At 30.8% G+C, this 16,470-nt stretch overlaps 1 protein-coding gene across 4 annotated transcripts in view; it reads right to left on the bottom strand.

Annotated features, from left to right (window-relative positions):
• Positions 1–16,470, bottom strand: part of LOC146529672 (uncharacterized) — a 76,476-nt gene that overhangs the window by 22,767 nt on the left and 37,239 nt on the right. For all 4 annotated transcript variants that reach the window (XM_085201379.1, XM_085201376.1, XM_085201377.1 and 1 more), the window contains exon 2: positions 55–120. In XM_085201379.1, the coding sequence (XP_085057505.1) occupies positions 55–120 (66 nt within the window). The remainder of the gene's footprint in view (positions 1–54; positions 121–16,470) is intronic.

Here is a 16,470-nt window from a genome sequence, read left to right as displayed (position 1 = left end):
TTGCAAGCATATTTTTACAAAATTAGACTACTGTTACATTTATTGATTACTCACCCCTGTTCTCTGGAACTCCCTCTCTCTTTATTCTTGACGCGTCTATCGATTCATTTTCAACTATTTCTGAAACAAAAATAAGAGTTTATTATATGATTTAATTCACCTTATTATTAGTAGAAAGAATGCGGGGTTGAGTTACGGCAATCAACTCGCAATATATTATTATGTAATTTAAAGATGTTGTGATGATTCTCAATTCCGTAATAAGTCCTGATTAGATAAAATGCAATATTGTGTTTTTAACCTCAACAGATATTAATTTATTCAGAAAAATAGAGAACGTAGTGTCTCCAGATTCATTTTCCTGGAAATACGGAGAAGATTTTTTAATACTAGTACCTACTAAAAATCTTCTTCTGTAAATAATAGAAGCATAATAATGACATCAGTCTGACAAAAAACTATCTAGGGCGCAAAAAATGTACCGAATTCGAGCTGCTATATAGATTCGCTTTCGTAATAATAACCCAGATGTTTCGTAGAAAGTGCAAACCAAGGTCATGTGAGAATAATATGAAATCATACGGTGCAATAATTTAGTTAATGCAATTTTTGTCACGCTTAATCCCGCATGGAAGGAAAAGTCGCTTTATGCTACCAGAAAAAAGTTTTAGAATCCCCCTAGTGAGAATCGAACCTGCAACTATTGCGATTACGGGCTATATCCCTGCGCTACGATAAATGCAATTGCAATACGTATATTATATATAAATTGTTATTTAAGCACTCAAAGTTGCACTATTATGTTATTTTTGTCTATTTCATACAGTGTAGAATCTAGCCTAGTACTTATTTTAGTAACATTTGAATACCTATAGTATAAATACATAGTTTTAATTGCAATTTTGCGGAAATATCCTAAAAAGTGGTGGTTGTGGGAAAGGCTACTGTCGCGATTATGTTTGATAGCGGCCTTTGTTCTCGCTTTTTACGCAAGATTTTTTTCTCAAAGGTAAAATTATTTCTTGCCAAATATAAATTTCGCAAATATTAGATAATTAAGAGGCATAAAGAGCTCGATGTTTTGGGTTTTACTAATAGTGGTTACATAAAGTTGTATATTTTGATTTGAAGAAAATAATACAATTGACTTTAAAAAACAAAATTTAGGTCACTGACCTAAAGAAGAGAAAAAGAATTTAAAATTTATAATTTTTTTATATTTAAAATATTAAACTATTTGAATAAATACCAATATAGACCAGTTGTGGCGCAGGGGCACGAAATAAAACTGTAAACGCGACTGGTTGTGGATTTATTTAAAATGTATATTTCCATTTCTTCGCTCTTATTTCGAGACAAAGCGCGGTGTTGAGTTACACCACTCAACACGCAATGTCTCCACTATTCGAGATTAGAAATGAAAACTCTACTTTTTGAGATATATTTCAATAAAAAACATAGTAAAAAGTGAGTCAGTGTAATGTTTTGTTTAATATGCAGCTTCATTAACTCATACTAAAAATCTAAAACCCTACAAGTCTTCAATTCAAAAAGAGTAGAAAAATAAAAAAAAATATATACTAAAATCCCTACGGAAGTGGCATTCCGTTCGTACGGTATTCGTGTCAACGTTGTGTATGCGGGCTTCGTATCCGTTGACCCACTGTCACACTGCCCATGGGCCGTGCGTCAAGTTTACTGGGTTGTCAGTTCTTATTAAATTGTATCCTACTCTATATATTTCAAATGATGTTTTTTGTTTTGAAAAGCCCTTTCTAGATTCACTTAGGTTTCTAATCTATGGATTATTTTATATGTATTTGATTGATGATGAGTGTGGCTTCTAAAGTGGAACATATATAGGTGAAAACTTTATATATTTTAAAGCCTATTTATATGATTCTACTTATATTATAAAAAAGGAGGGAAAATATTCAGTTTATTACATTTATACTATAGTCTGAAGGCTATAGTCTAGTCGTTAAGATTTAAGTAAGTAAGTATAGCTGTATAAGATAATTACCGATTATTATAAGCTGTGATATTTCAAGACATTTAGTTAATAATTCGTCCTCTCAAGAACGATTTTATTAAGAAATTAATATAACAATTTAACTGAAATCACTATAAAACGGTATAGTTAGCATACTTTATATTCAAGAACGAATGTAGGAACAATTTCACTAAGGAGTCCGGAAGGCGAGATCGCTCAGTGCATAATAATTGTGCCCGATATCTAATGAGGTAGATGTTGCAGTTAAAGTTGAAAGACCTTTAGTTATATGTAAATGTACTGACTGACATACTGACTTATTAACTGACAGGGAGCTATGAACTGACGTGACTTGAGAATAAGAAGTAACTTATATAAATATAGAGGTAATAAGTAGAGTTTATGAGACTGATTATACATATGTATAATCAGTCTCATAAACTCTACTTAAACACTACTACTTAAAAACTACCAACATATATATGTTGGTTGGGTTAAAAAATATATATATTTTGTGAATATATAAAATATATATTATATAATAATATACATTAAACCCGTACTCTTTTTATTTTTATTTAGGGTAACGCTTTAGGCCTTGTCCATGGCGGGGTAGTAAGAGAGCTCCGAGTCTTAATATTATGTATAAGGGAACATAGTAGAACATAGGGAACATCGTAGCCCAGGATCACAAGCGTTTGTGTGTTGTAGGTTCGATTCCCACAACACACATTTTTTTTTGCATTGCATTGGTTGAAACTTTCAAGGTATGGATATTGTCTTTGAAATGCTTATGTCATTAGTGAACCATAGTAATTTAGATGAGTAAATAAATAATTGTGTAAACTCCGAAGTAAACTCCGAAGACCCGAGAGGGTCGCTAGTGTATATAAATAAGGCTTTGATGATTCATTTATCATTTGGTTAAAACTTTAGATAAAGCAAAGGACATATTTTACGATGTGGTCATATGACTCACTTTGCAGCTGCAAATTATTGTAAATAGATTTGAGTTTATTAACCTTAAATCAAAACTAGGAATCTTATTTTTACTATTATTTATTTACTAATCTTAATTGCCTGCCTTCTTTAAAAGCACTATAATTTCAAAGATAATACCAACACATTGAAAATTTCAGCCAAATCAGTTTATAATAGCAATGCAACGTAATCTTTCTATGAAGTTTATTCTTATAAAGATGTTTTACATGGCTACTACTGTTACTTACCGAGCATTAGAAAAAAATATCACAATTCTTTACATTGTTTTATTTTAAAATATAGCAATATATAAACATTTTATTACTTTTATTCAAATTCAAGAAGCGGACATTATATCGTAGATTTCACAATCATTTAATACTTTTTTATACCTTATAAAATGTCTCACACGAAATGCATATAAACACTTTACTTATTTATATTTAACATAGGCATTATTCAAAAGGCTTAGCATGTTATCTTTTATTGGTAAAATCGATATAAAAATATCGATTTAGTTTCAGTAAAATAAACGCTAAAAGTTAATATTCGACTTGTTCGAAACAAATTGAAAAGTAAAAAAGTAATTACTGTAATTCAATTAGTTTTGACGCATTAAAATTATAAAGTTAATAGTGTAAAAAATACGTTCTTAATGTAAAAACGGTGATAAAATACACTAAATGTCTTAGTGCTAATATTTTTATAGTTGAATTACATAAATAAACTTCTATATTATATAGGAGACGTCCTTTACGTGGCGTAGCGTTTGAACAGCATTTGAATGTTAACTGATAGCTGTTACTATATTAGAATATTAACCCAAAAGTTTTGGGTTCGATACAATCTCGGGGAAATTATTAAATTTGCATAATAATTACAATATTTACATGTAGTATATATTTGTATCTTTGTAAATATATCTTCTTCTTCCTGGCATTAATCCCGGCGATTGCCGGGGTCTGCCTTCCTACTCAACCTACTCTACTTTGCACGGTCTTTGGCGTCCTCGGTGGTTAGACCTTCCTGCATCACGACATCCAACCAGCGCTTCATTGGGCGTCCGGGAGGTCTCACTCCAGAAACTGATATAGCAAGGCACTTGCAAGAGTGAAACCCGTCAGATATTGTCAGCAAATCAAGTTGAAGCTTAGTATCATATAATTTATAGCTCCGAGCACATCCACACTTGTAGCAATTGGTAATAAAATGTGTATTTTCAATTGTTTTTTAATCTATATAATATTATTATTTATGCTCAATTCCCACAAAGTCATACAAAAGTATATTCATCTACAACTGACTTGAAATATTCCTTCTCTAATTAACCATTCTCATCACACCAAATTTATGTTAATTTCAAAAGAAATGGAGCATTTTATGGCGTCTATAAACCGTGTAAATTACACCGAAACTGGCTGTCGGTTTCGCACGCTCTTGTTTTAAAAAGTTTACTCGGTTTTAATCTCTATTTTTACAGAAATACAGTACAAAATATTTAAAAGGTGTCGTCCTCATTTTAGTTATTTCATTTTCAATTTCCAAATATTTGGAAGATTTGGTTAATTACTAGAAATAGGTATTAATATATATATATAGGCTAAAAGTACAGGTATATGTAAAATATGATACCATTCTTTAGTTTCGGCGGTTGCCGGTTGGATTTCCGCTCGAGGGAATGATGTATTCAATATTTTCATTTCCTAGCTCTTGTTAGAGAGAAGCGGAAAGTGAAGAACAAAAGTGTCTTAAGAGAATTTCTTGAGAGTGTCTTAACACTAGGTTCCCATATTCCATATGCCTACCCTGCTAAGTGCAGGATATATATAAATTCTAGCCAGGCTTTAGCAAAATCATATAATAATAAAAAAATATTTCGTAGATCGTTTAGTCAGACCTATACCAATTACAAAACGAAAACGTTAAAAACTCTTAATTCTTAATTTTGTTTTCATATATTTTTTTCATGCACTGATTGTATTTTTTTACGTTGTTTCACTTTTGCCGGAGCAACTTCGACCAACGAAAGTGAGTGGAAATCTTAAATGTAATTCTTTATCGGATTTTTGTAACTTTTTTTGGTTTTTCTACTTAATAAGTGGTGCGTGAATGTTTCATTGCTATGTAAAAACGTAATTAAAGATAATAATAAATATAAATCATTAAATAAATCGATTACTTTTTTTTCATAAAATTCAGCGTAGACAGTAGAAATCTATAGCGTGTGAATATTTTCATTTCTTCGATTTGATAAGAAGAATAAGCGCAGCATTCTAGGCGCAATGTCGCAAAAATTGAGCGTAGAGTTGAGCTCTACGTTTTTCTGCTTTGCGGGAAAAAAGATAAAACATAGAGCTAATATTTTCAATACAAAATTTAAAAAATATACAAACTTTCACAATATACAAAATGTAAACATTAACAAATTGCCAAGAAATGCCAATATAACGAGCCAATCTCGTTTACGACTGGAAAAGTGTCGTAAAAAGCCATAACAAGGACGGATATATAAAATTTCAATAGGTGTGAACGAGACAGGTAACTATGTCAGTGGGTGAGTCAATGCACTTACTTTTGCACTGCAAGTTGCAATAATGTTTGTCTTAACTTGAAAATATCTTATTTTGTGGTAATTTGAATTCTATTTACTTTTAATAAGGTTTAATTTTGTACAGTAATTCTAATGAAAAATAAACTTATACTACTATACACAGTATATTACAAAGCTTTCAAAAAATAACCTTAAAGTTAAAGGAAATAAAAGCTAATTTTATTTAAGATTTCCTAGAATATGCATTGACATTTCATTTACAGTGATCAGAGTAAGAAATTAAATGAAAAACCCTAATGCAATATTAAACAAAGCACAGGTAAACAAAAAATTACTTATAGTAAATGAAAGTTGCCTATTTGCTATTTTAATCTGTTTCAAGAAAAAAAGAGGCATAGATCGCAAATGTTTCATCCTAACAAAATTTAGTAATTACTTTACATTTACTAAATTACAAATACTTCATAGTTTAAAAAAAGATCAATTTTAAGTATAAACGTTCAAAAAAATAAAAGTTTGATTATTTTTAAAGTACACCATTTTAATCCTGTGAGAAAAAAAAATCTTAAACGAAGAAGCAATGTAATTTTAAATTTTTATACGAAATAATATTAGGAAACAGCTGGAAACCCATTATGTGGTAAGTTGTTGCACATCACTATGTCACGTTATAATTGTGAGATTTTATTACAAAAGCCTTTATAATGGAGGATATGTGAATATTAATTATGTGTAAATAACAAGTACTGATAAAAGTAATTTGTATAGTAAATACATATAACATGGAATAAATAATGACAGGAACTTAAAAGTTTTGTTTTTCTTTTCATGTAATTTAATGCATAAAAAAAATATTTAGTACTTATTTGTAATTTTAGTTTTTTTAAAGCTTTGTTTAGTTTTTTTAGTTTTTTAAAGCTTTGAAAGTTCACTCAAAAGCTAAAAAATCAACGACAGCTTACTGTAAGCTCTATTTTATGTAATCCATGTTCCTTTTTTTGTCAAATAGAGGGCAATGGTACAGTGACGCACCGTCAATATGATGGTTGTGGGTTCGAAATTCACACCAGGAAAGGAATTATTAATATTTTCATCTCTGGTTACAAGATGTTGAAAGGATCGGCGTAGAGCTTAGCCACTCAACACGCAATGTTTCGAAAACTCGATGGTGAGTAGGAAATCCAGTGTCTTAATACTAGGTTCCTTTCCAAAACGGAACCTTTAAGCACTACATACTAACTTCCTCCTGCCGTGGATTTTAAGCAAAACTTTGAAAAAGTTTCCAAGCTGAATATGAACCTATTACTTCATAGAAGTAAAGAAATTGAATCTCTACATCTAATATTTTATTTCACAATATATCATTAACAAAATCAATTATGTCAAAAGCAAGAAAGTAAAAAGATAACATAAAAGTTTGCATTAGCAATATAGTATTTCAAAATAAGACCAGTTTTGTTGGGCAAGTACCGGTTAGCTGATAGGCTTTCTAGTGACTGTAGGAATGGTGGCCTTGCCTAACTAATGTGTAAGACCTAATGATAAAAAATGTTTATATAATTAATACTACAGACATAATTAATAATGAGGCCAGTCGTGGCACAGGGGCACAAGTTTGTGGATTGTGGGTTCGTTCCCCATTCGAGGAATTAAATTTCATTTTTTCGTTCTTCGCTCTAGTATCGATGCAAAGGAGGCGTAGAGATCCGCCACTCAATACGTTATGCCTTGACAATTTGACGGAAGGGAAACGAAGGGAACGGAGAGTCTTTCAAGCTGGAGTGATGGAACTGCCACGCTATGTTTTCTAGGATGATCATCCCCCCGAGGGGCGGTGGAACCTACAAACATAGTATTAAGCATTGCTTCCCTCTAAATATTCTGCTATATGGGGAAAAGCATAAAGCTGTTTTATTGGTAATATAAAATTTTGAATCAAAGTCAGATGATTCATCATGAGGTCACATCTCATTATAGACAAAATCCGCGTTTCGACATCTCAAAAATGTATAGAAAAAACTCATTCAATGTTATTTTAGTATATTATTAAATAATTATCAAAAATATTGCTGAATCTATTCTGTTTTAAAAGATCTAAATTATTTAATTAAAATTGTTTAATGACAAATACCATATTAATTATACAAAACAAAAATGTTTAAACACTGCGTTCCCAACAGTACTCCCAATTTCGGGGTATTACGAAGCTAGCGGCGGATCTTAACGCCGCACTGTATCCAATCCAATACATTTTGTTTGTTTCTGTACACAGATTAAAAAATCTAACAATAGCTGGTGCTTGAATACCTCGTTCAAGCCAATATCTTATACAAATACGATAGTATCTTCTGGGAAACAAAACCATATTAGCATATAACATTGTAAGACAATTATTACACTTTTTGTGTTTCTTCAAGCATGAAATTGTTTTATTTTATCAACAAACAACAAATATGCCTTTCAATACAAGGTAAGGTGTGATCTTAAATATTTTATCTGTAATTAAAAATAATAGAGGTCATCATGGCGCTGGTTCCCACCTGCTGACTGCTAGCGTGATGATTGTGGGTTCAATTACCAGTCGAGGAATTTAATAACTTTCATTATTCGCTCTATAAAAGAAAAACATAAAGCTCGACGTTGAATTCCGCCACATTACACAGAATGTCTCAAATTTGGATATCGGATTGACTTTACTATATATTCTTTCAACCTTTCAGCGATTATTCCAAGGCATGATCCAATTAGCATAACTATTTCGTTCCCCATTTCAAAAAAAACACAATTGTCTAATTTTCCACAATTAATATACAACTCATCTTTTACATAACGGTAAATTAACTATACTATTAAAAATAACCGTAGTAACGAAAATTAGACGAAAACGTCCATAAAACCTTTCTCACACTATTAATATAACAATAAAAAGGAAAACACATAATATTTATACACTAAAGGCCACAGTTTGACCCAAGAAAGCGACAGTGAAAGTAGCAAATGAAAGAATCTCACATTCGGCAAAGTTCACACGTATAGTGATAATTCAATGTTCACGCTATAACAAACGCGAAGGCACCATTGTTATAAAATATACAAAATTACCTAAAAATAGGGAAATTGTAAGCCATTTTTAACTTTAAGGTGAAGAAAACAATGCTATTTGATTTAGTAATGACCGTATAGGTTATAGACGTAGGCTTTCTATTGTGGGTGGTTGCACAGAAATTGCCTAATATATGGTTTTGGGTAATATAGAAAATGTGTCTAATTTTGTTTTTTTTTGTTATCATATATGTGTCCCATTATGAATAGTATATTTATTTATACGTCCACTTCAAGTCATGGAAAATCAGGTAACGGAGTGTCTTAACACTAGATTCTTTAGTTAGAAAGCTTCTTTATATTTTATGCATATTTATTTTGTACACATACAACTTCCATTGGGCATAGAAGTTACCTAAACATACCATTTATCAGTTACATCAAATTACATTTACTTAACATTAATAAATTTGTGAAACCCTGAAATGGCGAACAAAAATCACATATTTTTCCAAAAAGTAAAATTCGTAACAACAAAGGTACAATGATTTAATTCCAAAGGAATTTAGAAGAAAGTGACCATTTAGTATTCAAATTACAATATAGTACGAGATCGAAATTCTGAATCGAGAAAAACAGATCAACATCGATATATACGCACTTTAAATTAATTTTAAATCTAATACCATAAAAATAAAGCCTATTTTTGCTCGGCTTGTTGTATTTTTTTGAGAAAATTAATTTAAACCTTACCATATTTATATAAGGATTATTTTTCTTTGTATTTCGTAACAGGTGACTTGAATGTCAAGTACATGAAATCGATTATTGAATAATTTTTAGGACACTTTCGAATAGAGGCCGTTAACATCAGTGAAAGATGATTTGCATTTTATATATAATCTGTGGCGAATACAAACAAGGTTTGTAGAGAAAATTTAATACAAATAGCAAATAATAATTAATTACTTAATTTTTTCTTCGGTAATTTAATAAAAATATAAATCGTTTTTATTATATTAATAAAATCTTAAATATTTTTATTAATATAATCATTACAAATAATTACATTATTTTATACTATGTTCTACTTCTTCATCTTCTGCTAGTACATAATATGAAAGTTAAAAAAAACAATTTATTTATAGACCTTATGATATACTAATACATGTTAGCTTTACCAATATAACGTCTGTTTTTCTGTACCTATCTAGGTAGCTCTATCTTAGCAATGGAAACATAATTAAGATCTAGAATTTTCCATTAAATTATCTTAAATACATATTTTTTATATAAAATTCATCAAAAATTCATCATAATCGTGGTTTAAGTGGTAAACCGATGTTCTAGCCTCTATACAGGACTGTATGGCGGCGAATTTTCACACTTTCTAACACGTATTGAGGCATAATGTCAACATGACACGTTGTCCTCAAACCGTACGGCGGAGGTCACACGAACTTTATTGGCTTTCATTCAAAATTACTTTTATTGGTTGGTTGGTTTAATAAGGTAAGGTTTAATAACGAAATATTTGGATTTCATCGGAAAGTGGGAAACGGAGTGTCTTAACACTACGTTCTCCCGACCTACTTTACTACGAGTATATGCGAGATACCGCATGCAGTTAAAAAGAAGTATTTAACGTTTTTGTACTTATTACAGTCTCAAATCGACACAGTCGACTGTGTGATATTTGCGTGACAAATCCAAACTACAGAATACATGTATTCATAAATAAAATAATATATGTCTACATTTCTTTCATCCTTACATAAATTGTGTAATATATATAATATTAAAAATTTCATTACAATAATTGTAGCCAACACTTTAGCCAACTTTTTTAGCGTGGACTATAAAAAGTAAAATGTCATTGCAAAAAAATCCTTGAAGAATTCAAGGAATTTGTTATAACATTTTTAGCTTCTCATGCACAGTTTTGCCTGAGCCTTGTCTGTGAGTCTAACACCGTTGAGTTCCATCACTCGAAACTTGGGTGATGCATGGGAAACGTAAAACCCCCTCCGACCCTGCTGTATTTGGATACAGCATAAAACTAAAAAAAAGTATATAACATCAATAGTTAAAGTATAGATATAACAGTTTGTTATTTGCCTCGCTATCAAAACCGAAAGTGAGGTGTGCAAAAACGTTGACGCACTCAAATCGAGGTCGGGTGAAAAGCAACAGGTTCTCAATTTGGGCGCTGGTTTTCTCCCGCCCGCGGCATTTTTATATTTGTATATAAATCTTATACAAATATGCATGAATGTTATAGAAATATAGTCAAATATTATAGACGAATAAGACCTAAGTCTAAATATATTAATAAAAATTTAAAATATTAAACATGACACAAACAACACTAAAATCATCTTAGACAGTTATGCTTCAGTTTACATTATTTATATCGATATATCTTTTTTTTATTTTCAAAACAATGAAAAATCCAAAGTTACTATAATTAATTGTGATAGCTTCCATAAGTGTATTTGATTTCAGTCACTAAAAATCTTTTTCATAAATACTCATTAATAGTTTACTAAATAAACCATTGCGTAATTCAAGTGGGCGAAGCCGCGGGCGGCTCGCTAGTGTTATATATGCCACCACCTTATTGATTCCCTGATCGGAGAAGAGTGACAATTTTGGACAAAAAGAACGAAAGGGATTTTAACAAAAAAAATAGAATTTGATGACTAGCTAGCTTTTTGTACCGGCTTCGTCCACGTTGTCTAATGGAAACAACACATGACAGATTCGAAGTGCGTTAGTTGAAACTGGTCGCATAATGTAATACAACTTACTCTATCTTCTTTCATAAATGGATATGAAAACAATTTTTCAATTGGAACCAGGAGTTTCTGAGATTACTGCATTTAGCCAAACAAATTCTTCAGTATCAGAATATTCTTTTATTAAATTAGTTAATCAATTTTCCATTTTTAAATATAAATTATTATAAAAAAGATACATTTAAAAATATAAAAAAAACACTCTTCCGAAGGCGGGACAAGGGTCCAAGCCATCGGTGGCTAGGGCTTCAGAGAGAGGAACCGCCGCACAATAAGAATAATTAATAAGTATAATTATTAAGTATAGATACAACATACCTTCTAAATTAAATATAATTCTACCTTTATTAAAGTACCGTTTAAACATAATATATTCTTGTTTTATTATTTTTATAAAAAGCAATATTCATTTCAATACAAAGCCTTGACATTATTACGTAAATTGGTTAGTTATCTGACAAGAATAAAAGTTGTACGATATACAAGTAAGTGTACAATACGTTTTAAAGTAATATTATCATATATTTTGACAACGTCGTGGCATAGAGTATGACTATGAACGCGACAAGTGCTAGTTCAATTCCCATGCGGGGAAAATTATTTTTATTTCCTTGGTCTGGTAAGGAGACATAGCGCGCCGTGGAGTATGGATTTAAAAGTAGCTGCTATTATAGCAGTGACCAATAACACTTCAACCTTTAGCCTAGTTATTTTATAACTTAGGCCGGAGGAACCTAACCATGTTAAAACATGCAATATCTCAAAAATTGGGCGGAAAAGGGGAACGGGAATTGGGAACCAAAGTGTCTTAATTTTAACCTACACTACTATATTCGTATATGCATGAGGATACTTACTATATTGATTTTTTGTTACTGTTCCAGATTATACAATATCGATTCAAGTTGTATACAAAACAATTATACTATAGAAATTCTAAATAAGTCTCAATAAATTACTAATAACAGAATTGTTAACCTCGCAACTTAGTAATTTTAAAATATTTATACAGTTAAAACAACTGGTTGAAATAAGCTTTACTGATAAAACTTGTTGTAAGTCCGGGACGTAATTTATGTCCTAGAAGCTTTATGATATTAATTTATAGTCAAGTCGACTTTTACATACATACATCAACTTTGAAGTCGAAGCAGATGAAATAAAATAAATTAAAATAACATTTATTCGAGTGGGCATCGAACTCATAACCATAACTTGTATAGTTTGATGCCTTCATAAAAACCCAGACTGCTTTCAATTATGTAAGTCATAGAAGTAATTAAAAAGTTTCTGAGATTAGCGCATTTAACCAAACATACTTCTCTACTACAAGATACTATCGCAGTAATCTCATACATTTTTTTCAAAGTTTCAACAAGCACTTATATGAACGAAATTATTAATAAACTAGCGACCCTATTGCGGCTTCGCCCGCTTTTACTACTGGATTATTCATATAATGTATGTTTGCAAAGCACTTAAGATAATGTGAAAATTAATTAAACCCTAATGCAACCCACATTTTCGTAGTTTCAATAAGGATTTTCCAATTGTTTTACACAGCAAGGATTTTTTAGTAGGTACCGTAATTTTAAATCTGTGCTTCTAATCTTTTCAAGTACTTATTAAAATATATTTAAATTACTATTTTTAGATAGTTAAATGACATTAAATAATACATTCAACTCCAATTATCCAATACGTGCAAACGCATCTAAATCTTCGTTGCTATAAAGGCAGGCGGGTTTTTTTTTTTCGAGCTTGTGGTTAATGCTGAAGAGGGTATTCTGTCTCTGATGAAAAGCAAGCACTACGTGGCTGCCTGTGATGAAAATTAAATAGAATGCATTGGCCGGGAATTGAACCCGGGCCGGCCGCGTGGCAGGCGAGCATTCTACCACTGAACCACCGATGCGTGTAAGGCAGGCGGGCGCGGTGGACTCGCTTGTATATGCATAACGTCGCGAGGCGCGTTTCACAGCAAGGATTTTTTGATATTGTAACAACTTCTAAAGTACTTATTAAAATGAAAAACAGAAAAGATAGTTTTGATCTACATTAAATGGCCAACGTAACTAATATACTTATTTATATGCTGAGAGTACGGGATAAGTGAAACTTGACTCGATACAGTTGATGTGTGAACGGCGTGATGTGTCAATAATTAAATGCGTTTTTCTCTAAAACTATTTGCAATTTCGAAATAGTTTAAAAAGCAAATTTTATCTTCGTTTAACGTAGAAATTTAATAAAGTATTTTAAAGGATAAGGATTAATATCATTATGGAAAAATATCCCTCACAATAAAAAATATATTGAAATTACTATTTTTAGACAGAAATATGATCACTACACGTTATCCTTAAAAAAATCGAATATGCTGTCGCGGACTTTTTTGTAGATCTTATTAAGAGGAACAATACTCCAGTACATTATTTTCATGTAGTACTTACTATTAAAGCAGCGCATGCGCCAAAGTGTCTCAACGGGTAGGACTTTAGACACATTCATCGTATTTATGTTAATTTACATAAGAATGTACATGTAATAAACTATATATAAACCTTCCCTGAGAAATACTCGACCTAATGGTGAAAACCGCATAAAAATCCGTTGGGTGGTTTAGAAGAAGAAGAGTTAGAAAGTTCAGACAGACACAAAAAGCGACTTTGTTTTATAAGATATAGGATATAGATATATATATAGAAACAATGCTATATATACATTCATTCGATTGACCTCGAATCGGCCTTACTTTCTGTTGGACTCGACTGGTCTGAATTGAGTTTCCTGCTCAGTGATTATTTAATATCAATCTACCTACATACATTGCAATAATTAATTTTATATTTTATCACTTAATATGAGTCCTTGAAATTTGTAATCTAATTTTCTAAATTTAATTGGATAATTATTTCATTTGACATATTTTTTCAGCTTTACGCACGCAAGGTGGACAGAGGGAACCTTGGAGCCTAGTGTTGAAATCTCAAATAGGAAATTAGGAAAGGAAATCCTTTCCTTCCGAGAATTCATGGGAAACGAAAGTAAGAATCGAACCCACAACCATTGCACTGCCCTTAAAAAATAGTTTTTTCTCTCAATTCTAAACGTATCTTCACAAGCTACTACAGAAAAAAAATCATAGAAATGACCAAACAAAAAGTAAATCCGAGTAGGTAACGGTACGAAACGGTAACGTAACAAGTATTACGGTAATTATGTATCCACGTAATAGATATTTTTGTTATGAACATTACACGCAAGCGTTTGAGATTTCAAAATGTAACTTTTACAAGATAAAGATTTAAATGAAAATACTATTAAAGCCGCTTCACGCCTTTTCCTGTATAGCAGGGTAGAAATAAGGTACCTGGGAACCTAGTGTTAAAACACTCCATTTACAACTTTAAAGCTCACAACCACTAAGTCAAAAAGCTATAAAGATGCCATTCTTACTTCCTATTCTCATAATAAATAGTAATCACAACAATAAATTCCTTACTAAGTCCTATATAGTGAGAAGAAACAATAATCATTTTGTCCCGTTGCACCGGCGCGTGCGCATCTGGCAAGCGGAATGCCCATTAAATGCATTTTCTATACATTTTTTTAAGGTAATATACGGCAATAATATTTATAATTATAAAGAATTCCTTTGACTTTACTTTGTAAAGTAAATATTTGCTGTCGCAACAGTGAGAAGAGATTTGAAACGTAAAAAATAGAGAACAGAGTGTATTGATACTCAAATCTCTGCCAAAAGTACTTAAAAGCTGTATGGCTATATACAGTTTTTACTAGATATATTTTATTCTTTATAATTTAAAGATTTTTAATCTAACTAGACATAACATATAATCACCGCAAAATGTTGTTAAGTAAGCGAAATAATTTAAATTTTATATTAAATGATTTTATTTTACGATTTTATTACAAAAATATTTATATAACCCAGTTTCATAACAGTTCTTCTAAAATAAACTATTAATTATTACAAAATACACAATCTTATAGGTATTTAAATCAAAGCTTTACGCTTAAAGTGTATTATTATATACTTGTTATAACAAGTCACTCTCTTATTATAAGGAATCGACATCTGCTATTAAATGTACGGTCGTTAACTTAATTTGCAACGAGCTTTTGCGTAGCTATTAGAAAATATAGAAGATGGAATTTCTATGTAATTACATATAAAATTTTCTATAGAAATTTTCAATGGAATATTAGTTTCTTGTTATTCTAAGTCTATATTATATATACATAATTCTTCTCTTTTCTGTAATGGATAACCAAGGAACAGCCGAAATTTGGCGTGTAGAATCCTTCGAGAGTGTTTCCTAAAAGAGAACTTCCTACATTCTGATTAAATTAGTTCTTAATATTATTATTTATAATTTTAAATGGAGGTCGTCGTGGCAAGGGGTTTAACACAAACATTCAACACGAAATTAATTGAAAATATGGCGGAAGGGGGAGGATTAAATTAAAAAACTAGTGTTAAGACACTCCGTCTTAACACTAGTTTCTTATACAGGAAAAACGGTAAAACTGCTGTGGCTCACCAAGAATTAAAATGATTTCCGTATATATATTTTTTACAAGAAACAATTATAAATTTAATTGTCAACAACATCTAAAGTATTAGCATAAAATCAAGTGGTATTTAAATAAACCCTTAAGCAAATGTACGATGCGTCTAAATACCAAGGCCGGTATTGCAAGGTTTGACGACGTTGTATGCGGTTTATTATATCTCTAGTGTTTTATTTACTCGTGTATTTACAGGATTCTGATAGTAGATTTTCTAATATATTTTTTGATTGCTTCCAAATAATAAAATAAGTTAAATTTAAGCTTGAGTTTTATAATAATAAGGAATAATGTAGGTTTTTTTATGTATATTAACACAAATATTGTTTTTCTATGAAGCTTTTTTTTTATAAAAAAAAATGTCATATGTTACAGGGTAAGCAGAGGAAATACTATTAATTTCCTCTTATAAGAATCGAACTCACAACCTGCCTCCAGGCAACAGAAGCGGCAACAAAAGTGTTATATTAAGTTAGCAAGTGACAACTGAAATTAATAACTGGACTCTC

The sequence above is a fragment of the Heliconius melpomene genome, chromosome 18 (genome assembly GCF_056956725.1).
Source record: "Heliconius melpomene rosina isolate 202511_hmr_F chromosome 18, ASM5695672v1, whole genome shotgun sequence".
NCBI lineage: Eukaryota > Metazoa > Arthropoda > Insecta > Lepidoptera > Nymphalidae > Heliconius > Heliconius melpomene.
The sequence above is the reverse complement of the archived record's forward strand: the minus strand, read 5'-3'. Positions and strand labels throughout refer to the sequence as shown.